The sequence below is a fragment of the Staurois parvus genome, unplaced genomic scaffold, assembly GCF_062004578.1.
Source record: "Staurois parvus isolate SC_StPar_1 unplaced genomic scaffold, SC_StPar_1.0 ptg001087l, whole genome shotgun sequence".
NCBI classification, from domain to species: domain Eukaryota; kingdom Metazoa; phylum Chordata; class Amphibia; order Anura; family Ranidae; genus Staurois; species Staurois parvus.
This window is the reverse complement of record NW_028318883.1, coordinates 1113742-1139935: the sequence shown is the minus strand read 5'-3', so window position 1 is coordinate 1139935 and position 26194 is coordinate 1113742. Positions and strand designations below refer to the sequence as shown.

The following is a 26194-nucleotide window of genomic DNA, read 5'->3' as shown; positions in this document are numbered from 1 at the left end:
AACCGGAGCACCCGAGGAAACCCATGCAAACTCCATGCGGGAGGCGCCATGGTCGAGAATCAAACCCATGACCGATTTACTGCAAGGCAGATGTGCTAACCACTAAGCCACGGTGCCGCCTGTTTCTGGCATGAATTGCACGCAGAAACGCACGTCTGCTGACTAGGATGCCGTTAAGAATTTGAATGGCACTGAAGCCGCGACACGCGTTTTTGTGGACATTATTGAAGCACACAGATGTGAATGCAGCCCCTGGGCTCCTGCCCACAAGTGTACGCTGCATTCAGATCCAGAAATCATCTATGGTTACAATGGCTGAGCCTACCATAGGGAATATAGGGGACTGTGTAGGAGAGCTGCTTTCCTCCAAACACCAAGGACACATTTGTAAAACCCGGGACATTGCACAGCTAGGGGTCACCTTCCCAGCAGTGTTTAAGTGTACCTTATAAATAAAGTTGTTCGGGGGGAAAAAAAAAAGGCGCATGACCCGGAAGCTACCTCACAAGCGGCTGTGTCGTGCTGCTTCGTTTTGTGATTGGTGAAGGAACCCGCTCCTGAGCGCTCACAAAGCTGTATCGTGATTGGCTCGTTTCTCTGTATCCTGTTCTCTGGTTGGTTGAACGGAGCTCGGCTTTTCATTTCCGCTGGCTTTCTCCTCCTGACCTTCTGTCAGCACAGCACACGGTGACCGCTCGGTGTAACCATGGTGGCTTACTGGAGACAGGCCGGCCTCAGGTGAGGGGAGCCCGGGGTCTGGGAGGATAAAGCGGGCCTGTTACATCACACGGCGTGGAAGACATCCACTGGGCCGGCCTCTGACCTGAAGCAGCTTCCTCAAGCGGAGCCCCGGCTGTGTGGTGATAATTAATGACTGTAATACAGAGAATGAGGCCTGTGAGCTGGATTTATTACCTGAGGGGGTGGTGAGGGGAGCCTGTCACCGCAGGTGAGGGAAATCACCAGCTGAAGTGTGTCTATGTGGGAATCCCCAATCTTCCCCCATCTTCCCCCAGTGTGTCGGACATCATCCCTCCCTGTACACAGAGTTGTGAGACCAATCCTTCCTTGTGACTCCGTGTTATACAGTGGCAGCACTTCCTGTTGCAGGTGACAACGTTTAGCCGCTGTCTCCCAATTATGCTTTGTGTTGTCAGCCTGCCATGCAAGTGCCTTTTAGGCTGCTTATCAGTTCAGGATGCCTGGCTGACAACACTGCTGCCCATGGCAAAGTAGTGTCTTAGTGTTGTCACCCTGCAGCATGAAGTGCTGATACTGGCAGGATCACCAGGTAAGAAACCTAGAAACAGATTTGCCAAAAAGATACATACCTAAAATGGAACGTCAGTCATAAACATCTGTTTAGTGTTCCTCATCCCCAGGTCCCCCCTCTAATCAGAACTCCAGGCTGGCCTAACCTTAAAAATGTACTAAAAAGTGAAACAGTACCAGTGTTAACCCCTCGCCCTCCAGAGGATTTACCCCCCCACCATGAAATTTTTTGCACTGCATTACTTTAACTGACAATTGGACGGTCATGCAATGCTACACCCAAATGAAATTTTGTCCTTTTTTTTTTTTTTTTTTTTTTTTTTTGCACGAATTGAGCTTTCTTTCGTTGGTATTTTATCAGCTGTATTTTGCTCTATAAACAACAAAAGACTGACAATTTTGAAAAAACCCAATATTTTTGACTTTTTGCTAAAAAACCTATCCAGTAAAAAAAAATTTAAAATCAAATTCCGTCATAAACTTAGGCCAAAATGTTTTTGCTGGAAAAAAAAAAAAAAAAAATCCCAACACGTGTAAATTAATTGGTTTACGTGAAAGTTATAGCGTCTACAAATGATGGTAAATATACTGGATTTTTTTTTTTTTTTGTACTAGTAATGTCAGTGATCAGCGACTTATAGTGGGACTGCAGTGGGCATTCTGACACTGGGGGGAACTGACTAACTGCCACTGAAATCCCCAGTGACACTAATAGTGATCAGTGCTAATAAAAAGCACTGACACTACTAATGACACTGGGCAGGAAGGGGTTAACTTTTGGGCGAGCAAAGGGTTAACTGTGCTGTTTTACTAGGGAGACATGTTGTGCAGAGAAATACACAGCAGCATGTCCTTGATGGCAAGAGAGAGACCTGTGTTGTTTACACGCAGGTCTCTCCCCTGTCAGCTTTACACGGTGATCACCGGGTGCCGGCAGGGAGCCTCTGGCCAGGACCTGGTGATTGACATGCCTAGGTGCCATTGGCAGCACGGGTAGGGCTGTATGTATGCAAGCTCCCTACCCGGAAATATACATCGCACATATATGTGATTTTTTTTTTTTTTTTAGCAGCCCTGCAGCAGTATTTTTGCTATAGGGCGGCAGACAGCTGATTAAACACCCAATAATAATTTGCTGTAGCGCCATTGAAGAAATGAGAAAAAAAACTAAATTGTAAACAAATACAAATCCTTCAAAAAATGGCCATAAAATGCCAGAATAGTGCTTCATCTCCTTTTAATAAACGCAGTAAGCATGAATCCACCGCCAATGTCAATGTGCAGGGCCCTCTCCCTTATGGTTAGTGGCCCCTGCAAGTCTGGAAACTGGGAAAGCTCCCAGTGGGGTCATGGATGTCAGGGATCACCAGAGTTTTTAAACCTTTCCTACTGTATCCAAAAACAAGTGTTTTGACTGGAGTTCCACTTGTATCAAAACAGAGAAGATGACCTGCCTATGGTTTGTGCTACACAAAGTAAATGGTAAAACTAAACCTGGAATGTACATGGCTCCAGATTGGTCCACATTTGTCTGCTCATACACTGGGTGCCAGTCCAGCTCATCACTGAGGCATCAAACAAGATCGGTGGATGACTGCACTCCAATAAAAATACTGCTTTATAATAATAAAACAATCCAGCATGGCAGGAGAGCAGTGTTACCGTGTGTGTGTGTGTGTGTGTGTGTGTGTGTGTGTGTGTGTGTGTGTGTGTGTGTGTGCGTGTGTGTGCGTGTGTGTGCGTGTGTGTGCGTGTGTGTGCGTGTACATAAATACATCGCTATATCTCCAACTATTCTACATCCGTGTGTGTATAGTATCCTTTGTTTTCTAGCAGGCTTGTTGTTTCTGCTTTTTAGCTACATCCGCTACTCTCAGATCTGCGCCCAAGCTGTGAGGGCGGCACTGAAGCCCCAGTACAAAGCAGAAGCAGAAAAAGCAGCGGCTGCCAATGTGAGGATCACCAAACCGAAGAAAGAATGATCAGTAAGTTACCTAGAACTTCTTATTCTAACTGATTGGTCTGGTTCTTTAATGGCAGTTGGCAGGTCACTGGTGAAACCATCAAGGGGCATATTCAGTAAAGCAGAATAAAATAGAATAGTCTATTCTGAAAAGTCAGCACAGTTGCTTAGTGGTTCACACCTATGACTTTCAGTGCTGGGGTCCTCAGTTCAAATACCAGATAGTATGCTGCAGCTGTTCCTCGCCAGCCAAGTACTGAGTGATCACATGACCGCTGAACACTGACTTTTAATAACGGCTTTCCACTCTGCCCCTCCAGGTCTCGCTGGAGATGGGGCAGGAGCGGCTGGCTCAGGCTCTCAGATGCTCCAGCCCCGTGCTGATAGGCTGATCCAGCTGCCATTGTTGGAATCCCTGCAGAGCCTGGGCTTGCTCTGTGATGGTAGCCGTCAGCAGGCTTCAGCCCACTGCTGGCTGAATTTAGGTCACAGGCATGCAGAACTTAGTGCCTCCCTGTGACCCATATGAGAAGTATGGCCAAAAGAGCTTTTGCCGTACTTCCTGTTTAAGATCATAATTATGTGGTTATTCAGATTGGTGTCATGAGGAAAGTCACGATCACAGAAAATCAGTAGGCTCTGTGCAGTAAACTTCCAATGTGGTGGTTTGTTTTTTTTTTTCTTTGTAAATGTATCTAGTAATTTTGCAACAAATGGTATATAAAGAAGAGCAAATTATACAGTATCTCCCAGAAGTGAGTCCACCCCTCACATTTTTGTAAATATTTGATTCTATCTTGTCATGTGACAACACTGAAGAAATGAGACTTTGCTACAATGTGACTTTAGTGAGTGTCCAGCAACACACACTTTCTGCTCCCCCCCCCCCCCCCTCTGCTAAAGTAGCTGAGGGTAAAGGTGATGGACTGGCCAAGCATGTCTCCAGACCTAAACCCTATTGAGCATCTGTGGGGCATCCTCAAACGGAAGGTGGAGGAGCGCAAGGTCTCTAACATCCACCAGCTCCATGATGTCGTCATGGAGGAGTAGAAGACTCCAGTGGCAACCTGTGAAGCTCTGGTGAGCTCCATGCCTCAGAGGGTTAAGGCAGTGCTGGAAAATAATGGTTGCCACACAAAATATTGATACTTTGGGCCCAATTTGGACCTTGTCACTTAGGGGTGGACTCACTTTTGTTGCCAGCGGTTTAGACATTAATGGCGGTGTGTTGAGTTATTTTGAGGGGACAGCAAATTTACATGTTATACAAGCTGTACACTGACTACGTCACATTGTAGCAAAGTGTCATTTCTTCAGTGTTGTCACATGAAAAGATATAATAACATATTTACAAAAATGTGAGGGGGGGACTCACTTCTGGCAGATACTGTATATAGAGTTTGTATGGAGTTGCATGTATATCAGTAGCACAATTAATGCTGTTAGAATGTCAAATTGTGGAAGTATTTGGTGGTACTTCTAGTAATCTTGAATGCCATCGGGGGCGGCTACCTATCGTAATGCTTCTAAGTTACTTCTCTGAGCTGCCTGCCATCCTAGTCATTAAAAACAGGTAACGGTGTGAAGCCTGTCCTGTTTCCTATGGAGTTCTTTTGCTTGGAGCACAAACAATTGTACAACTAGAGGAGAAGCCGGAGAAGTGATTGGCCCTTTTGTCAGGCTCGCCACCCCCAATTTTTTTTCTCTTCTCTACAAACCAGGCAGAGCACAATGGACTTTTTGTGCAGTGTGTGGTTGTTGTTTTTTGTTTTTTTTTCCTCCTTTTAATTTAGTTACATCTTCTTTCTTACAAAGGAAGATGTAAACATAGGTTTGTAATACAGAGGCATAGAATCGATCACTACATAACATTTCCAAATTTTGCCACACATAAATGAGCGTAGAGATTGCATCTCATGTGGGGTCATAAGACATGTACTTCAATCAGATACTCAGAGGTATGTAAGAAGAGGAACATTGCAATGTAGTATTCAACTTAGAGCTGTCTTAACATAGAGCTGCCTGAGTGAACTGGCAGTGCAAGTACTGCACAAAAATCATAGCGCTGGTTACCTGCAAGACAGCTTACAGGAAATAAGAGAAATTAAGGGTAGCAGAAAGTAGTGGGGGGGGGGGGGGAGCTGGTGGGAGAGATGCTCTCCGGTGTGTGTGTTTTTGTTTTTATGTGGAGCACTTTTTCTTTCTTTTTTTTTTTTTTTTTTGTTTTTGTTTTCTGTGGCTAGGTAAGACAGACCTTTGAATTTGCTTTGATTTTGGTATCTGGCTGTCTTCAGCATTGTGACTGCATCTCGTACGGCGTCATAGTTTGTTGTGTTAGTGACAAGTGTCTTGTATTAGTAAAAATTTGTCAACCAATTGAATTTTATTTTTTTTTCTACCCTGCATTGGAAAAATGATAGCTGGAATCTGATGAAAATGGTCACATCTGCTATATGGTTCATTTTTGTGATATATAGTGATGGATGTATTCATATACTTTTCAGTAATTGTGTTCCACTTTTTCTTCTTTCTTTCAGATGCTGAACACTAGAACCTGTGATAGAATCATGGATTGGCCTGGGGTTATTTCCTGAATACGTCTACAGCTGTAAATGTGTTGTTTCTAATTTAAACCACAAGACCAAATAAAACACGGATTGTTTTATTTGTAAATTCCGCTTTCTTTGGTTTTATTAGTTACCCTTCGAGAAGCTTTTTGGGGATCAGATTGGTGCAATTTCCCACGCTTCGATTTCATTTAGAATTTTTTTTTTTCCCCTTTGTTACCCCTTCTGCATCTAACAAGATGCACAGCAGGAAAAAAAAAAAATCTTCAACATCTTATCACAATGTTTCTGAAGCAGATGTCAATCATGGTTAGAAAATCCTAAAGGCTTGTGTTCCTATCCAGCAAGTGTAGAATGCACCAACATTACTCTGTATTTTATCTACAAACCTCTACTGATCTATCGCTGTTGCAGTGTCTTCTGAAAGTGCTAGTTGCCTGGTTGTTGAATCTTTGATTCACTATACTCTCTAATTTACTAACCCCAAAAAAGTATTCCTAGCAGGAAGCTGAGTGACATTGGAGGTCATATGTGCATGTTTGTTTTGGATTAGGGGCTCGAAGCTTTAAAGCCATAGAGTCAGCATGACAATCCTTCCGCTGGCTTTTGCAGAATGTGTCCAACAGCCTCAGTGCTCTCAAGTTAAGTGCTAGATGCAGTTACATTGTGCATAATGGCTGGTTTTCTAAATACACACTAAAGCTGGGAGCTGTTTTTGGATGGCACTGGTAAAATGTTTTGCAAATTAGACGATTTATGGCTGAATTGTGTGGGACTGGAGTTCTACTTGGATTAGCAGATTGAAGATGAGTTAAAGAGTTAGGCCTGGTTCACACCTATGCATGTTGCAATCTGTTAGGAGGTAAAAGTGCCCCTGACCCTATTCAAAAACACAACGGCTGAAAATGCATTGGTGTGATCGTGTCTCATAGGAAACCATGATAAATGGACTGTAGTTAGTTTCTGCAAAAAGCACTGAAAAATGCACCAGGCCTGCCATAGGTTACCATATGCAGTAATAAGGCCTGACCCCCACCACCCTTCAGTTCCTCATTGTTATCTATGAGGCCATGGCTTGTGCCACATTTCCTGTGTTCAGTAAATATGCTATCTCTAAGTAACGGATGTTCCTTGTATGTGATCTCAAAAAAGAAAGAATTGCTAAAAGAGCTTCCTGGATCTGACATTGCATGAATTTGAGCCTCTATAACTGTCTGTTATGGTTTTGTGGTAGTAGCAGGGTTGGTAAGTCCTTTTAATCACAGCCACTAGAATATAAAACCGTTACACTATTAGTGGAAGTATAGGTCCCAAGGCTCTCAGAATCCTTCTGTAAATATTGAGAACCCTGTCCCTCACCCATCAAAGCTTGGACTGAAGTCTGAATATCAAATACACTCCTTCCCCTGGAGAGTCCTTGAGTTTTATTGTAACATTGTAGAATCCTTTCACCAGCCTAGGAGCAGGTTCACGCTGGTGCTTCAGTTTGGACGTAGCACGGTATATCCCAGTTTTACACACATTTAGGTGCCATCTCATTTGACTTTCATCAAACCATGCATTTTCCTGAAAGTCCTGTATGCTGCCTCTTTGATGCACTTTCAGAATATACACAGTCTAATAGCGGCATAACATGTAGACGGAGTTGTGCTGCTGCCTAACCACTGCACACTGGTGTGAACCTGCTGTGTGGGCAGAATCCAGGACCTGAGATAGATATACTCCTGTTTTAAGTTAAAGCGTAACTAAAGACAAAACCATTATTTTTCATTTTGGATAGAGTAAGGAAGGGTTATAACCCCTGTCAGGGTTTTTTATTTTCTTTAGCAATCTGTGTCCCATAGGAGAGATTTTCCTTCATTTAGGCTTGGTTCACACCTATGCTTTTTGCATTATGCTTTGCTTTTTTGGCACATTTTTTTTGTTTGTTTTTTTTTTTGGAAAATTTTGTGTTGCTGGACAGAAAAAAAAAAAAAAGCAAAATGCAGCAAAAACACTACACGTGTTTCAGCAGCTTCTCCATTGAACTCAATTGTAGCAAAAATGCTGCTTTTTTGTCTTTTTTTTTTTTTTTTTTTTTTGAAAAAGGCCCTGATCAAAAAAAGCATAGATGTGAACATGTCCCATGTTAAATGGACTGTAGTGCATTTCTGCAAAAAGTACTAAAAAATCACACTGGTGTCAACCAGGGGTTACGGTTCCATAGCCAAAACACCTGTCACCAGACCTCGTATCTGCATTGGAAGATTTTCCCTCTATTACTGCTTTTATGTCAATCCAAAATTTTGGATTTGTTTTTTTTTTTTCGGGTAGTTTTTATTAAACTGTTTTGTTTTTTTTTTTTGTTTTTTTTTTTTATATTTTAACAACATAAAATTATACGGAAACACATTTTCTGCATTATCAGTAGAAACATTATGGAGATATCCAAAGAAAATACAGAATACAAATAAAGCAAACTACCATAACAGATGTAAGAGACCTTGAGTTATAATTTTCAACTACAGCGAGTAGTAGTATTCCCAAAATTATCTAGATGTCACATTAATTTTGTAAAGCGCTGCACAAACTGTTGGTGCTATATAAATCCTGTATAATAATCAAAGATTTATACAATGCATCTTTGTTAGACTGAGAGACAGTCAACTTCCCAAACCATTGGCAGAGCAATCGCTGATCTCCCTGTCCTTTATACTTTAAGAACCCACAGAACACAGGCCTTTGTTCCAGATCCACAATAAGAAATGCATCTTGTTTTAAGTGTGTGTGTGTTTTAACCAGGATAAGGACATGGTGAAATGATTGTTATAGTGTATGTGTGTTTAAAGATCCAATGTATATTGCTGCAGGTCATTTTGACCACCAGGTTCTCTTTGGAATGAATGGAGAGATCTCAGAGGTCTACAGACTGGATACTGTCTTTACCATTTTTTTTTTTTTTATATCTACAGCGTGCATGTGTTCTGCATTTTTATATCTATAGAATTCTCTGCTGCTTGTGCTTAGTAAGGTAAGTCTCTTGGCCTAATTAATGCAGGTAATGTCTCACACATCTTGCTATAAAATGCACTTTTTTCATGCTAGTTACCAGAAACCAAAAAAAGACCTCTAGCCACGTGATAATTAAAGTGTTAATCTGACTTTTATTTGAATAGTTATAGATCATGCAAATGAGAATTTTTCTATAGCTGTACCTGAAAACCACACAGATCATAAGACTTGTATCACATATTTACAGTTCCTCTTTCAGTTCAGTTATTATAGACTGCATATTAAATGACTGTTAGTAAAGCTAGCACATAAAGGGTTGGTGGTTATTCTTTCTGTATTTAAGTTTCACAGCCAATAGGCATCTTTTTTTGTTTTTTTGCTAAACTAGTTTAGAACAGGAAGGAGCTGGTTGCTAGCTGAAGGACAGTTCACCTGCCTAATACTACTTTGATTTAATTAAACTGGCATGTGCAAAATCTGGTGCAACTGTTTATGGTAGCCAATCGGCCTCTAACCTCAGCTTGTTAAATTTAAGCTTTGACAAAACAAACTGGAAGCTGATTGATTGGTTTCTATGCAGAGCTGCACCAGATTTTGCACTCTTCAGTTTTAGTAAATCTCCTCCATCTTGTCTTTAAAGGCTAAGTTCACCTTTGGGAACATGTTCTACCCATATTTAGGTGCAACATGCTCCTGCAGCTCTCTTACACATTTTCCTCCACCTCCCCTCCCCTCCCCTTAGAGAGGGCTGGAGATCTTCAGCCCCCACTGTCACAATTTGAAAAGGGTGCTCCATCCACACGACCACGTCATTCATTCAGAGTTCTGTGCATGAATACCTACAACCATGTCACCTTTCTGGCTGACAGCTTATAGTTCTCTAAGAACTGCAAGGGTGCTGGTGAGTGCTTTTGTAGTCCATTGAGCTTCCTGGACTGAAGCAACTGCCTGTCACTGTAGCAGTCTGCTTGAACCTCTCACTGTAGCAGTCCGTGGGTGCAATGCCAGGCTCCTGCAATCTGCTGATTTGCGGGTGCAATGTTTTACAGGTGCCTAAGGGGGGAAAAAAAGTGCATTTATTTTTTTTTAAAGGGGGAACTTATTCTTTAAAGAAGCCATTTACAGTTATATGGATTACTGTGACTAATGGAAAGGTCTTATTTCAGCTGCTTTGATAAGTGAGGCTCAGTAGTTTCACATTTAGTGCAATTACTATATTGCTGTGAACTGTTATATATAAAATATAAGTGAGAAACAGTCACACAGATTAATATCAAAAGTTGCTCATTGCAACCAATTGGAGTCTAGTTGTCTTTTAATAGTTAGGATTAAATATTAGACCCAGTATGTGTTATGAGATTTCTGCCTTCACTTTATATATGAGTTGGTGTGTCATGCTTTCTTAGTATTGCTTATTTAGAGAAACCATATACTGTTGGATTAGAGATTTAATTTAGGCCTTGTTTATAGTGGGGAGTGGTAGAAACGCATGGCTGAGATCAGAGTGGATTTGATTTAAATCACAATTTAAATCACAATTTAAATCACTAGTCAGTAAGGCTTGATTTTAAATCCTAGTTTTCTACATTCTTGCTGGTATAACTTTAATATGCAAGTAGATGAAGATTTTTAGAATAACAACTTTTCATATTAGTTTTTTTTATCCCCAGTTTAATAGGTTAATCATTCATATTTGGACAACTTTTCTGTTGTATTTAGGAAGGAGAAAAATAATCATTACCTTAATAATAACAATTTAAATAGATTTATTCAACTGAAACAATAACATTCCAGCATATGGTATTTGCTTAAACATCCATGTTTGTTAACTAATTTGGCTAAACAAAATATATATATTCTAAGAAACTTAGCCTGTCAGCCCCTTCCTCCTCACACTTAGTTTCACTTTCTTCTTGTGCAGATCTATTCCACTCCAAACAATCAGAAAAATATTGTTTCTATTCTATTCACTGAACTTCTTGAAACTTAGCAGTGAAGGGGTTGATTCTGTATTCATAGGTTTGGAGAAGTTAGGATGAAGGTCTTTTTCTTAACTCTGTTCATGTTATAACATTTTTGCTGTGAAGAAGAGGCATGTGATCTCCGCTGAGTCAAATTCAGTTTTGAGAACTGCAAAAGTAAACCAATCATCTGTGATAATATCTTGTAGGCAGAGAAACTGCCCAATAATCTTACAAAAACCTCTGGAAGAGCATGACATTGTGAATGGATTCATGGAATTTATTTACCAAAAAAATTAAACCTATACAGCCTTATTGTACATAATTAAAAAACTAATCTTTATTTCCTGATGGAATAACCTTTGGATGGTAATATATTTTCCTCAAAAAGCATTTTATTTAAAAAAATCCAATTTAAATCCAAAAAATCCAATTTAAATAAAAAAAAATCCGTTTTTTTTTTTTTTTTTTGTATCATTGATTTTTATCCACCCTGGCTGAGATGCATTTTAACTGCCTTCAACTGCTCCCTCTTAAGCAGTAAAGATGGGGAGCAGAGTGTACATATGCCACAGCCACAATACTAGGGGCAGCACAGTGGTTAAATGGTTAGCACTTCCGCCTGGCAGTACTAGGGTCGTACTAGAGCCCTGAGGCTTGCACTACTAAAAACAATCCAGCAAAGACGCATCCTAGAATATAGAGCAGCCAGTATGGTAATAGTGTGCATTTGTTTTTTCCACTGTGGTGAGGAAAACAAAAAAGGTATGGTTGCTATGGATAACACTTCTGTTTTGATTAGTTTTCATAAAGTAAGCCTGATGAACTTGGTGCGCTTTCATTATTTCTTCACTAATGATCGTAAAGGCAGCTGCTTATCTCCTGTAGCAGCACAAGACAAAAAAAACATTGGCACAAACAATGTAGACTGCAGCTCTACCAAGATATAAAAAAAATCGGCAGTTACTTTTCTTCTTTTTTTAAACAAATTGATATTTTAAGACAGATTACAAAATATAAATGCACAGGTTAAAAGACAGTTATCAGTTAGTATTCTGAACATGCGGTTTTTGCTTTGTACCTAGAAAATATCCAATTGCTCGAAGTGTGGTCATCTTAGACTAAGCATTTTCAGATAAAATGTATGTTTCACTTCACATTCAAAGAATAGTGATCAGTTCTTTTGATAATCAACACACCTGCTGTCCTGTTTTGCTTGCTGGAGTCCAGAGAATAATCCCTAAATGCTGTGTTGGACTCCCTGCTCCCACACTCATGTAAGTGTCGGAGGCTTACAATAGGCCACTCAGCATTTCAGCGGAAAGGAATTGGAGTGAGTAAGATGTTCTACCTCCCAGATGGGGTTTTTTTTTTTTTTTTTCCCCCTCTCTGTCTTCAGTAGGGGAATGTGCTAAAGGTTAATATCAGAAGGAGTGGGGAAGTCTTATGAAGAGAACCATACCGTTTTCCTCGAATAGGCAACGTGCCTGTTTTTTTTTTAAGACTAGTATTGCACATGAGCTTTAATTTGTGCTACTGAGGGAATTAACTAGTTATCTTGTTGGTGGTACATTAATGGCAAGGCAATGATTGTCAATGAGTGGTTAAAACTCTTAGTAGCAAAGAAGTTCCATTGGTTGTGTAGGCCTAGACTTAAAATGACCAAAGAACGAACATAAGCTTCTTTTCTTATTTTCTCCAACACTGCACTAGAAAACTAAAATTCAAGATATTTGCTTGCTATATACAAGAATTGTTCTTTCTTCTGACATTCGGCCAGTTGTGTTCTACTTGTACACCCTGTCTATGGTCTCTGTCACTTGTACTACTTCTTCCACCTCCTCAAAGTCATCTATATCTGCTGTGGCCTCCTGGTACTGTTGGTATTCAGCAATCAAATCATTGGTGTTGCATTCTGCTTCGGTGAACTCCATTTCATCCATCCCCTCACCAGTATACCAGTGGAGGAAAGCCTTCCTGCGGTACATGGCTGAAAACTGCTCAGCAATGCGACGGAAGATCTCCTGGATGGCGGTGTTGTTTCCAATAAAGGTGGAGGCCATCTTAAGGCCACGGGGTGGGATATCGCAAACGGCAACCTTGACGTTGTGGGGGATCCACTCCACAAAATAGGCACTGTTTTTGGACTGCACAGCCAGCATCTGCTCATCCACTTCTTTGGTGGACATTGGTCCACGAAAGATGCCAGCCACTGTTAAGTAACGGCCATGGTGAGGGTCACATGCAGTCATCATGGTTCTGGAGTCAAACATCTGCTGTGTGAGCTCAGGCACTGTCAGAGCCCTGTATTGCTGGCTCCTGCGTGATGTTAAAGGGGCAAAGCCAGTCATGAAGAAATGAAGACGAGGAAAAGGCACCATGTTCACTGCTAGCTTTCTCAGATCTGCGTTAAGCTGTCCGGGGAATCGTAGCGAGGTGGTTACTCCACTCATGGTCATGGACACCAGATGGTTAAGGTCTCCATAGGTCGGGGTGGTCATCTTCAGTGTGCGAAAGCAGATGTCATACAAAGCTTCGTTGTCTATGCAGAATGTTTCATCTGTGCTCTCAATCAGTTGGTGAATGGACAAGATGGCATTGTAAGGTTCCACTACTGTGTCTGAGACCTTGGGAGAAGGCATTATACTGAAGGTGTTCCCTATCCTGTCTGGATATTCCTCCCTTATCTTGTTTATCAGGAGAGTGCCCATTCCTGATCCTGTTCCTCCTCCAAGAGAGTGCACCAGCTGAAAACCTTGTAGACAATCGCAGCTTTCACTCTCTGTTCTCACCACATCCATCACTGATTCTATCAGCTCCGCTCCCTCAGTGTAGTGACCTTTAGCCCAGTTGTTGCCAGCTCCGGAGTTGCCTGCCATTTTAAACCATATTAAAAATGATCAGGTCACAAATATAAAAAGATACAATCACATGATAAATACAACAAATTTCTGTAAGCCTGACTCAACAACTTGGGCTGATGAATGTTAAGAGGCTCAGTGGTCACCCATTCTGAGGAATATCCAGGGGAGGACTGACCATTTGGAAACTCGGGCACTGCCTGAGGGCCTGGGGTCAGTAGGGGGCCCCATGAGCTGCCCCTGGTACCTTTTTTCATAGGCTTTTTTGAGTTTGGGCAAGGACACGGGCCCCAAGATCCCCTATTGCCCGGGGGCCCCATGAGTTGTCAGTCCGCCCCTGGGAATATCCCTATACTGAGGAATGACTTGCAATGCCTCCCATCACTTAGCATTTTGCCCCATCCTTTTATGACCATAGCTGTTCATACTACTGTATACCCTGATGTATTCTGTTTCACTGAATAAAAGAACATTGACTTGTGTGATCTACCAATATTGTCAATTATATTTTCTACATTATAACTACTTGATCATAATAATTTGTTAGCCTTCTGCCTTCCCCTAAAAGCTAGGCTTGTCCCACAGCAATAGACCACACAGAAGAGAGGAGTGTTTGTAACATACCATGAATAAAACTGTCTGGACGAAACAGAGGTCCAATGGCACTGGAGCGCAAGCTGTCCATCGTTCCGGGTTCCAGATCCACAAGCACAGCTCGAGGGACATACTTCTGGGCTGTGAAGGCATAAACCAAACTTAAAATTACATCCAGGAGAAAATTTGCCTTTGATCTGACCTTTTTATGAAAAGTGAAAGCATAAATTTTACTAATAAAATGTTTTGGAAATGTGTACATTGTCTGTCTGCTTTTGAATCTGAAAGCTGAGAGCCTCGTGCCTCATAGTGTCACTATTGATCCAAACCACTAGTCAAATTCTAACTTGTATTGCAAAGGGGCGGTAGGAGAATAGATAGGGTTAGTTATAACCTTTTTCTAGGGCAGCATTTGAAAATATACACTGATCAGCCATAACATGACCACCCACCATAACTTGTTGAGGTATGGATTCCACTAGACCTCTACAGGTATACTGGGTATCTTACACCAAGCTATCAGTAACAGATCCTTTAAGTACTGTAAGTTGCAAGGGTTTTCTCTTCGGGAGAGCCCCCTGACCAAGTACTGGGTGTCCGGCTTCGGCTGGACACAAGGAACGGTGGTCCACCAGGCCTTTTGGCCAGGAGGACCAAATGGGAACCTTGTCCCTGTCAGGAGCTTCGTGCCCCGGGGGATCAGGGTAGCGGTCCAGCCCCTTTAAGGGTAGGACAAAAGCACACCCCTAAGTGCACTTTTTCGTGTGGTGTTTTGCACTTGCACTTTTTTTGTGAACACTTACAGGTTTTTTCGTTATAGTTGCACGTTTGCGGACTTAAAAAAAAAAAAAGTTGCAAGGTGCGGCCTCCATGGCTTGGACTTGTTTTTCTAGTACATCCCACAGATACTTGATTGGATTGATACTTTGAAGGCCGAATAAACACCTCAAACCACTCTTGGATTCATCAGACCAGGCCAGCTTCCTCCATTGCTCCATGGTCCAGTTCTGATTCAATAGGCACATGCCTATTGTAGGCACTTTTTGCTGTGGACACGGGCCAACATGAACACCCTTGACCATTGTCCAGCTGCATATGCAACAAATTGTGATGCACTCTGTTCAGACTGCTTTTGGTAGGTCCTGACCACTGCAATCAGGAACATCCCACAAGAGGTGCAGTTTGGCGTTGCTCTGACCCAGTCCTCCAGCCATTACAATTTTTGGTTCTTGTCAAAGTCATGCAATTCCTTACGCTTGACCATTTTTTTTTTTTTTCCTGCTTTAAACATCAACTTCAGGGACATCATGTTTACTTGCTGCCTTATCTATCCCATCTTCAGGGGCCATTGTAATGAGACAGTCGATGTTATTTGCTGTACCTGTCCATGCTCATAATGTTATGTCATTCATAATGTGGCTGATTAGTGTAGATCTATAAAATGCGAAGTGTTAAGCCCTTAACAAGAGGTGAGCAAACAAGACCATGGCTCAAAATATAAACCCATGTAGTCTCATAATTTGCTCTACTGAGCCAACTCTTTTTAGAATGTTTAATGTGGTTTTAAAAAACTTACAGTGAGCCTCATTGAAGTAGACGTTGACCCGCTCCAGCTGCAGGTCCGACTCTCCTTTGTAATTTCCCGCATTGTCAATACCGTGCTCGTCACTGATCACCTCCCAGAACTAGGAAGGAAATATTAAAAGACCACTCTGATCTTTAGTACTATAGACAGCAGTCATGGAAGACTATTATGCACTATTGAAAAACACTATTGACACAATCATGTTAACCTACTGTTATTGTTTACATGTAATTAGGCATAAGGAACATGGAGTGAGCATGCCCTTTTAAACGTCTATGTGAGCACAGGTTGTTCCTGTTAAAGTATTTGTACACCTTCATTTTGTAAAACAACCCATACAGTTTACAATGGAAATGAAAGGTAAAACAATTTGTGTGCATTAAAGAAATATAAACGCCTTCCCTTCTTTAAAAAAAAAAAAAAAAAAAGTGGTCACGTTCCCTCTGTTCTCAGCTGCATAGAGAAGGGGGTGGTGGGGATAACCTGTAAAATTCGGGTCTTCCCAGTGAATGGCTGTTCGAGGGAAGTCTGGTCCATGAAGGAAAGCACATTGAGTTCCCAGTACAGCTAGAGAACTGGCCATGCTGTGCTCTCATGCCTAGTGTGGTCCGTTTTTATTCGGAAAGCAGAGGGACTGGCAGGGACATCAGGGATTTCACACAAAGGAAGCCATACAAAGAGAACGGGATACTTTTCATACAAGAACATGGTATAGCAGGCACTATCAGGAATATAACATGTTGGGTTTACATATTCCTTAAAGTGTTACTAAACTCAGGACCCTGCATTCACTGTTTCTGGTCTCCCACAGTACACAGGACATGGAAATGCAAGTATTTATTTTAGTAAATATAAATGACTAAATTCCTTTTCTCACCAGCAGTATATAGCAGTCTTGTGACTCCTATCAGTGTCCAGTTGAGCACTGGTTAATCTTGGAGAGGTTTTTATTCTGCTCTGATTGTCCAATGAGGCTGCATAACCCCTGACCTTCTGTCTGGACATTGCTGATTGGCCCTGTGCTGATCACATGCACTCTCCAAAAGAAAAACTCTTAACAATACACACTAAACTGAGCATGTGCAGAATGAGTCCTAGAGCTCTGTACTATTAGCAGATGGATTGGGGAGGAGGATCAGAGAAGAACGAATCAAAAAACCTTTTTACACAATGCGGAGGATTAACACCTTAGGTTCCACAGTGAGTATAACAAGCATGCTTTACTGCATCTGCAGATCGATTTGTACTGTTGTGACTTTAGTAACACTTTAAGGGCTTTGGGTGATGATTTGCATTAAACATATTGGAGATAATTTGGTAAAGTAGTAGAGGCTGTACAGTAGATGTATTTTTACTTTTCAAAGTGAATGTTCGCAAGTAAAGTGAACCTATGTTCACTTTCAATGCCCAATCCTGTATGAGGGCAAAAAAAATGGGTAATTGCTAACACATGATTGGTTTGGAGATTTCATAACGTCACCTTATTTAAACCTGGTAAACGTTCGCTTAGCCAAGTAAAAAGTCTCTAGTAACTCGACCCTGTATTTTAAGGACAGAACAGCTTTTGGAAAACCTAGGTGACTCTTGTAAAGGTCTGGAGGTGACAAGTTACCAAGCAGGATAATAACATGGTCTACGATTTCAACATTTGCAGTACAGAACTACAAACACTCATCACCCGGTCCATTTCCGGAAGAGGCTGCAGTCTTTTTACAGAACTTGGCAAGAATTAAAAAACAACACTATATTCAAACGCCTATCTGTCATCCCATTCCCATGACAAGCCCGCATTTCCCTTATCAGCCTTCCGCACAGTCCTATGTAGCCACAACCACACCCTTGTCTGCCCCAAAATCTTGATTAATAATAGCGGAGCATTGTTCCCCGAAGAGTAGAAGGTCAGCTTATTACAGGCAAACTCAAATGACTTGACAAATGAGACATTCAGCTTTTAAATATTTACACTGAAAAAGTTCTGCTTATACTGAAAAGGGTAACTAAAAATGGCGGTGTGTGTATAAAAAAAAAAATATATATATATATATTTGGAATTTTTTTTTTTTTTTTTTTAATACTAGCAATGGTGGCGCTCAGCGACTTATAGAGGGACTGCAGTGGGCATTCTGACACTGGGTGGGAACTGACTATCTGCCACTAACATTCCAATGACACTAATACAGTGAACTGTGCTATTAGAAAGCAATGACACTGGGCAGGAAGGGGTTAACATCTGAGGCGATCAAAGGGTTAACTGTGTGCTATTTTTCATCTTTTTCTGTGTGTTTTACTAGGGAAACCTGCTGCTGTATATTTCTCTGTTGTGCAGAGAAATACACAGCAGCTTCTGCTTGCTGGCAGGAGAGAAATCTGTGTTGTTTACACACAGGTCTCTCCCCTGTCTGTTTTACTCGCTGATCACCGGGTGCTGGCAGGGAATCTCCGGCTGGTACCCAGTGATAGACATACCCAGCCGCCAATGGTGGCGCATGCACCCCCTGCCTGGAAATGCAAATCACATGTATATGTACATGATTTTGCGCAGCCCTGCCGCCCTGTAGCAGTAGTGTTTATAGGTTAAGTTCACCTTTGGGAACAGGTTACATTTTCCATCCATTTTTAGGCTGGAACATATAACAGCCGAATGGAGCTCCGCCTACTCATCCGCGTCATTCTTTCACAGAGTTCTGTGAATGGGAAAACTACATCTTCCGCCAGCCTTTATGGCTGACAGTTTGCAGTTTTTAATGAACTACCTGATGAGCTGGTAATTCATTGATGGTTCCTGCCATTGTGTAACTGCCTGCTAGTACAAGGTACAAGCAGAAAACTTGTACTGACAGTCTGTAGGAGCCCTGCATTGCACCTGCTGATTGCTCTGCAGGCTCCTAATAAAATAAATGCGCTTTTTTTTTTAATCTTCAAAAAGATGTGCATTTATTATTATTATTATTTATAATATATATATATATATATATATATTTTTTTTTTTTCAATTAAAAGTGGAGTACAAAACAAAGGTGAACTTATCCTTTAAAACCAATGTGAAATGGTCCACTGTTTCTTGTTATTGGCAATTTGCCAAAAAAGTTTTATATTATTATACTGGACACATCTCTATTACGCTTGTTGGTCTAGATACCTATTTGTGAAACTGTCTTTCAATCTGATTTCAAAAAATATTTGAAACAGATAAATATATCTGTTTCAATCATTTTTATTGCGATCAGATTGAAGGACAGTTTTTTGTTTTGTCCCTGTTGTGTAGGTTAGAACAATAAAGCCTGTGAATAATCAGGGAAAATGAGTATCAAACAAATGAATCCGCTTTATAATAGTGTATGTATGTGTGACATGCTGTGGAAGAGGAGTGGTCACACAGCTGTTTATTGTATGTTTTCCCTCATATACCTGACAAGGTTTTGGGGTATTGATCACAACATCTCTACTGAAAGTGAGGTTCACCATTAAACAGTTGTTGATTGGCCAGCTCCACCCCCAATGTCAGTTCACTCAGCCCCTTCGGCAGAGTCCAGGCAACCATTTTCAGCAGTTATCATTTAATGTTCTAATGCAGTAGGATGCTTTTTATATTTTAAAAGTATCTATGCAGTCAATGAATGTGGGTGGAAGTTCTGGCCTGGTATTCTGGCTGTATTACGTTTTTTTCTTTATCAGCAGAGGTAAGCAAGTGCTGTGCAGTACAATGTCAGTCTTGTTGTTGATTTGTAATTGGCCGTGCTCTCTAATCTGCCCTAGGACACGGGACCTACAGGAAATAGTCGCAACTATGTCAGGTAATGTATCAATTCTGTCTTACATGATGATAGAATATTTCTCGATGAGTTTACAAGATAATTGTTTTCTAGAATTCAGGCACTGGAACATTTCACTGTGATGATTTGAATGGCAGGTTCCTGGAACTGCTGTGCTGTACTGTGGCACAGACCAGATAGGATGAAGTGATTAAATATATTTTGCAAGGCTGATGTCTCATGCCCCTCCCTCATTTTCTGGAACTTTTTTTTTTCTGTCCATAATAGTAGTGCAGAAATTTTCTCTTTTATTCCTATAGAGTAATACAAATATAGTTCTAATTCTTAAAACTAAATGGCAGATATATTGATTTTATAATCTATTCTTTGAATTTAAAAACCTGTTACTCCTGTGAGTTATTTTAAAATGCCACCTGTTGTGCTTGTTTTAAAATGGTTTAAATGCCTTCAGACTCTAATTGCAGGTACCTAGTGTATTTAAATTGCAGAACCCTCCTGGGAAACTGTGGCCTCTCAGTACAGTAATGCAGCTTGGAGGCTCTGGCCAGCCCTCAGCTCTCAATGTAATGCAATGAATCTATCTAACAAATGGACAGAAGGGCATTGCAAAGGAAAGGGGCAGGCAGAGCTTTGACTTTTAAAGTTGAAGAACCCCCCCCCGACCTCTGTAGCTGGTGACACTGTGGAACAATTCATCCTCAGATCACAGTAGAAACGCTGAAATCAGAAATTGGTGTCTTTCTAACAGGCTAACAAATTCTTGCTGCAGGAAGGAGCAATAGATGATAAGCTACAATTTCAATGCTCTGATCACTGCAAAGTTTACTGAGGGATTGTTTTTCTACAGCTCATTTTTACTGCTTGTTTTCAACATAGCCTGGGCAAAGGTACCCTTTTAAGCTCTTCGGTCAATTTTAAAAGCTTAGAATTAAGAACAGGTTTAGTTTAAACATTTACATATCCTCTAACCTTGTTTACTACTAGTTGGATAGTTTCCTTCTCATATTAATGTGCTACCTCACCGAGCATTCATGCATTGAGCAGAATAGCTACACACGCACTTGTACAGGAACCTGACACTGCCAGAAGACTCGGGCTGAGGCCAAACACTTGTAAAAGGTGCAGGGAACATTAGATGAATATTTATTGCTTGAACAATGTATGCTCTGTGCTACTTCACAACTTTTTTTGAGGTGGAAAAGGACACATTCTAGCAAGAACTAGGCAAAGAACACTTCAGTGATTCTGCCCAGGTTGATTAGTGGACAAAAAAAGATTGGTCTTACCCCAAAATCTTTTTTGTTTTCATTTTTCATCACTATTCTTTTATTTTAGCTTATCAAAATATCACATGTAATAATGTAAAGGTTAAATAAAAGTATTATATTTCAGTATATATTCTATCATATTATTCTTTTATAGAACTCTGTACATCAGACCAAAAAGAGGGTTTGTCACCTTACTGGTACATGTACCAGTAGCTGGGATACTCTGCTCTAGAAAGATTCTACAGACGTATTGGGCTGTGTAAAGCAGATGTGGCAAGCGGGAATAACTGCAAAATGTTGACAAATTAAGGTTGTTCGTAATATATGGGGGGAAAATCTGAAAATATAAATAAAAGAAATGTATTCCCCCACCTTCTTCACCTCACAATAGTTGAATGTTGACATGGTATACTTCTGTCCTATCTAAATATGACATGAAACTGAAAATATATTGTCCTGGCTTTCCTAATGGTAGATGTCATTGCTCTTATCACATTCAATTCTCATGTTACTTTATAGCTACCAGTGTTGTAAAGATAGTTGCCAGAAACATGCCCTTGATATAATTGTGGGTAGTTTCGTTTTTGGGCAGTTTCTCCTAAAAAAAAAAATATATATATTTTTTGTATCCAGCAATCTCTTGTGTATGTTGCCTCTAACATTAGAGAAAAATCTCTGATGGGAGAAGATACGCGTACTTGATAACATGTAATTAGTGGTTTCCTCACCCAAGATTTTGTGTATTGGATTAGTCAGATCTTTCTGAGCTTGGAGAGAAGGATGTGACTGCCGATTATCGTTGAGGTGGGCGAGATGCACCTTTTGTGAATATGGCAGACCTTCCTATTTGCACAGACACTTTACAGTGTCCTTTGCTCCAGTTTGGTTCCCACATTGTCCTATCTGCAGATGGAGGATCTCTCACATGCTGCAGCAGAAGAAGGTCGAGCAGATGATACTTGTTGTAGTTCAGCCATTCAAATGATGTTTTAGATCAGGGGTGGGCAAACTTTTTGACTTGAGGGCCGCAATGGGTTCATATATTGGACCCGGGGGCTGGACCAAGAGTAGATGAATGATGTGTATGTGTCATCCATAGTAAGTATAGTAATTCATCCCCCATATAGTAATTCATCCCCCATAGTAATTCATCCCCCATAGTAATTCATCCCCCATATAGTAATTCATCCCCCATATAGTAAGTCCCCCCCCATATAGTAAGTCCCCCCTGTGTCAATTTACTTACCTTTGCTCAGCGCGTTCCTCTCGCCGTGTTCCCGCGCCGTTTCGGTCTTCAGGGCGGACTGTGAGAGGAGCCTAGCTCCCCTCGCGTTCGTCACGCTGCCCCGCCTACACACATCCTGACAGCCAATGTATCACGCTCCGCGGGCCGGATTAAAAGGTCCGCCGGGCCGTATACGGCCCGTGGGCCGTAGTTTGCCCATTGCTGTTTTAGATGATCCACATTGATTACTTTAATGGTCTTGTGATTGGATTAATATTTGTATACAAACATGGATGATGGCCTGGTCCCCAGTGCACTAACATTTAGGTTGACAACTCTGTTTTGTAAAAATTGAATTTCTACCATTCCTCCACCACCTGGATGAAGGATGTTCGTATCTGGAATTCCAGTATTTACTGGCTGCGGGCCTGTTCCTGGTCAGTGGCTCACCAAGTAGTGAGGAAAGGATTAAGGCAGAACCTAAGCCTGCGCCTTCAAAGACAACTGGCTACAAATAAGGGAATGGCTATTGTTAAGAGGTTCTAGTCAACCTGTTTCTGGGATTATCCTGATTCTAAAAGTCCGTTTTTTCCCTGATAACATTCCTGGTTTTGAACCGGTCAGCAGAACAATACATATAGAATGTTGCCCTCAGTTCTTACTATTTTTTGTTAGCTTTTAAGGTACCAATTCGGTACTGTCCGTGATACTTTTCTTTTTTATTTGCACTAACATACAATTTTGAGGACAAGCTTTCAGGGTATGTCCCATTCTTCAAGGTCCAGGCAGGACCTTGAAGAAGGGGACATACCCCGAAAGCATGACCTCAAAATTGTATGTTAGTGCAAATAAAAGAAAGTATAACGGTCAGTACTCAATTGTTTCTGTCGCAAGTGCACTAATACGGCTACAATCACCTCAAGGTACCAATTTTAAATAGAACTGTTAAGAAAAAACATTATAACATTTTTTTTGTAAATGGGAAACAAAGCATACAAACGTGTAGCCATCCTCCAAGCCTGCAGTACAGTTGGTCTTAGGATCACTACTTCAGCAGTAATTGCCCCTAGAAATAACAGCCAGACCACAACAGGGGTTCCCTCATTATCAGGGAAACCACCAATACGAAGTTAAAAACAAACCTTTTTTTCAATTCATGTGCAGCCAAAGAGCTAGAGGAGTTAGCAAGACACACAGCAGGAAGATCTGTAGCAGAGAGAGGGTTAAAGAAGTATTCCGCATAATTAATGATTGAGTGAGACAATCGTAGAGTCCTGATCTACAGACTGAGAAAGCGTTCATATCGTAAACTTGGGCAAATTGTTTAATCTGTCATGTATAATTTAGAATATTGGATGCTGTAACTGCAATAGCTTCTAATTACCTTTCCTCCAATTTGGTTCCCGCATTGTCCTATCTGCAGGTGGACGATCTCGCGCATGCTGCAGCAGAAGAAGGTTGAGCAGATGACACTTGTTGCAGTTCAAAATGCCTGTGACTCTGCAAAAAGGGTCCAGCCGTTTTTATAGTGGAGCTGACATCATCCATCATCGGCGCGCTGTTATCTTTATAAGGCTGCTGGGTGTAGGGACTGAGCAAGGAGCTCCCTTGTAAGATAGGCAGGGTGTTCTAATGAAGGAAGAAGACAGAGGGGAACCATCCAGAGCACTCAGGGCTCAGATAAACTAGAGACTACTTTAAGTGTTCCTCAACTGGTTTTTCAGTAAGGCACCCTTTAAAATTCTGCACAATTTTGAGGCACCCCGATCTAAAATGTAACTAAACTAATAGTTTACCATAGCACAGCATAATCCACACACGTAAGACACCCAACGTTCTAGGTGATTTATTCTTCTGTAGGAAACAAACCTTTGCACACTGGTACTGATTAGTATTCTCATGTTTCTCTTCTCCCTCAGTTTCTCTCCCGCTTTCAGCTAACATGACCCCAGTGCTGATGGAGAGGGCCATGGGAGGGTAGACAAGGACGCTGTGCAGTCCTCCGATGTCCTTCTTATCAACCAGTGACATCATTGGTTATTAGAATGCCAAGGGCTAGAAGGTTCTAATGGAAACCTATGGCTTTGTGGAACTAAAAATCAGGCTTGATCCACCTGTATCCAGCTTGTATACAGTTTTTAGGCACTTTGCCAAAAATTGAAGGCAACCTGGTTGAAAAAGGCTGGACTAGATGACTAAATTACATATAGTAATAATAATAATTATCACCTACTCTCCTCTCCTTTAGGCGCACCCTGAAAACCCATCTCTTCAGGGAAGCCTACCTCACCCCCTGCTAACTTGCTGACCTCCTCCACTCTTCCTACCAATCCATCCCCCACAGCTATCTCCTCCTGTACCACTATCCCATCCCTTCTAGATTGTAAGCTCGAAAGAGCAGGGCCCTCGATCCCCTCATGTTTTGCATTGTATTGGTATTGTTCTGTCACATGTTCTGTCCCCCTTTGTAATGTACAGCGCTGAGTGAACTATTGGCGCTTTATAAATACTGTATAATAATAATAATAATATTGGGACCTCTAATATAAATCCATTAACTGTTTTTCTTTCATAAGTATAGTCCCTCTTTTGGACCCAAAGCATGGTTCCTTCTTTTTTTTTTTTTAATTTAAGTATATCTGAATTTGTTCTGTGGAGTATGCTTATAATGAAATAATGATATAAACAAAATATAACAATTTCACACCTAGATGCAAATTTTTAGACAAAAAGTACTTACCTAAACTGTGGAGGATTGGTCCAGGAAGACCAGGAGGTGGATGGACTAGGTTGTCAGACTGGACCAGAAGAGGTGTAAGCACAAAAGTAGTGAGGAAATAATGGGGAGAGAAGGTGGTTTGGGAGGAGACAGAGAGTTGTTTGTAGCAGGAAAAGGATTCAGTTTTGGGGTGAAAGTGGCGGGCAGCAAATACTGCATCCATTACAAGCAGCTGATAGGGGAGGCAGGATCCTGACGAAGTGACATTACATTCTGTTTTACAGATCTAATTCTAACTGGATGACATTTACTTGGCTAAATGTGGGAAGTACAGTGTATCATAAACCATTGCCATGCCTTTTTTCTGTATATACTGTTCACTATATTTCACCCTTTGTTGCATCTCAGTGTTGCTGATCTCCACCAGACTTTGTCTCCTCCATCTGTATGCACTGGAACCACTGTTAGCCGCATATGATTGCTCTGGAAAAGCTACCCCATAGTAACAATGATGAACAATGCCTGCTCAGGATGTGGCATCATGACTGCTTGTAGTCTTTATCATGGAAACAGGAGACAAGGTGACAATGCAGGAGCACAATACAGAGACAGGAACGGAGTGTTGTCATAACATCGCGGGAAGACCTGAACAAGGCCGGTTCACCAGGTATTTTCTAAGGAAAGCTTTAGATTTATAAAGATTGAAAACCGATTTGAAATTACAAGAGCAGGTTAAAGCCGATAGGAGATTGTAATAAATGAGTTTAATCAACTTTATTATGTTTTTTTATTAAGTGCTGGAAATTTAAATTGCATCTAAAGTTATGGCGTGTATTTCATCTTGTTCTTTGCTGTTATATGTGAAAATTGTACAAACCTGGTGTATGTACAGCCATTTTTAAAGTTTTGGATAGAGTAGGGAGGGTTTATAACCCCTGCAAGATTATGTTTTGCTGTCTGTGTACCGTTGTGGAAATTTCCATTTGCTTTCTGTTCCAAAGGCGCAACAGGAAGTTGCACAAAGGGGAAATTTCCCCTTGCCTTTTGCTCTGAAGACAGCTCTAAAATGTTGGATTTCTTGATAACAATGGTCACCAGTCCAAATAGTGGACACCACAGTGGGGACACAGACAGCAGTTAAAATATGACAGATGGTCTAACGCTTTTCCCCCCTTGCCTAGCCCCCTTTGTCCTTCTGTTTATAAACTGGGCCGAACAATTGAATTGTGTGCCTCCTACTGGTTTCTACTGGTTGTTTAAACTGCGCATGTACACAGTGCGTGCTCTCCTTCTGCTGAGCTCAGATGAGGGGGATTGAGGGGCCTGTGGTTGTTGTGGAGAGTCCCCCCCCCCCCAACAAACTGCAAACAATAGGATGGTCCGAACATTTTGAATTGTTCTCCTCCTAGCAGCCA

At 41.2% G+C, this 26194-nt stretch overlaps 2 protein-coding genes across 2 annotated transcripts; one reads left to right on the top strand and one right to left on the bottom strand.

The window, feature by feature from the left end:
* The first annotated feature begins 578 nt into the window (after positions 1-578).
* ATP5F1E (ATP synthase F1 subunit epsilon) lies at positions 579-5908 on the top strand. The gene is made up of 3 exons (XM_089658646.1): positions 579-738; positions 3131-3257; positions 5773-5908. The coding sequence occupies exons 1-2, from the start codon at positions 707-709 to the stop codon at positions 3252-3254; spliced, it is 156 nt and encodes a 51-aa protein (XP_089514772.1). The 5' UTR covers positions 579-706; the 3' UTR covers positions 3255-3257; positions 5773-5908.
* Positions 5909-10542: 4634 nt separating this feature from the next.
* Positions 10543-23593, bottom strand: TUBB1 (tubulin beta 1 class VI). The gene is made up of 4 exons (XM_089658645.1): positions 23445-23593; positions 15786-15894; positions 14240-14350; positions 10543-13626 (listed from the first exon to the last, which is right to left on the bottom strand). Exons 1-4 carry the CDS (start codon positions 23499-23501, stop codon positions 12542-12544), a joined length of 1362 nt encoding a protein of 453 aa, XP_089514771.1. The 5' UTR covers positions 23502-23593; the 3' UTR covers positions 10543-12541.
* Positions 23594-26194: the final 2601 nt, after the last annotated feature.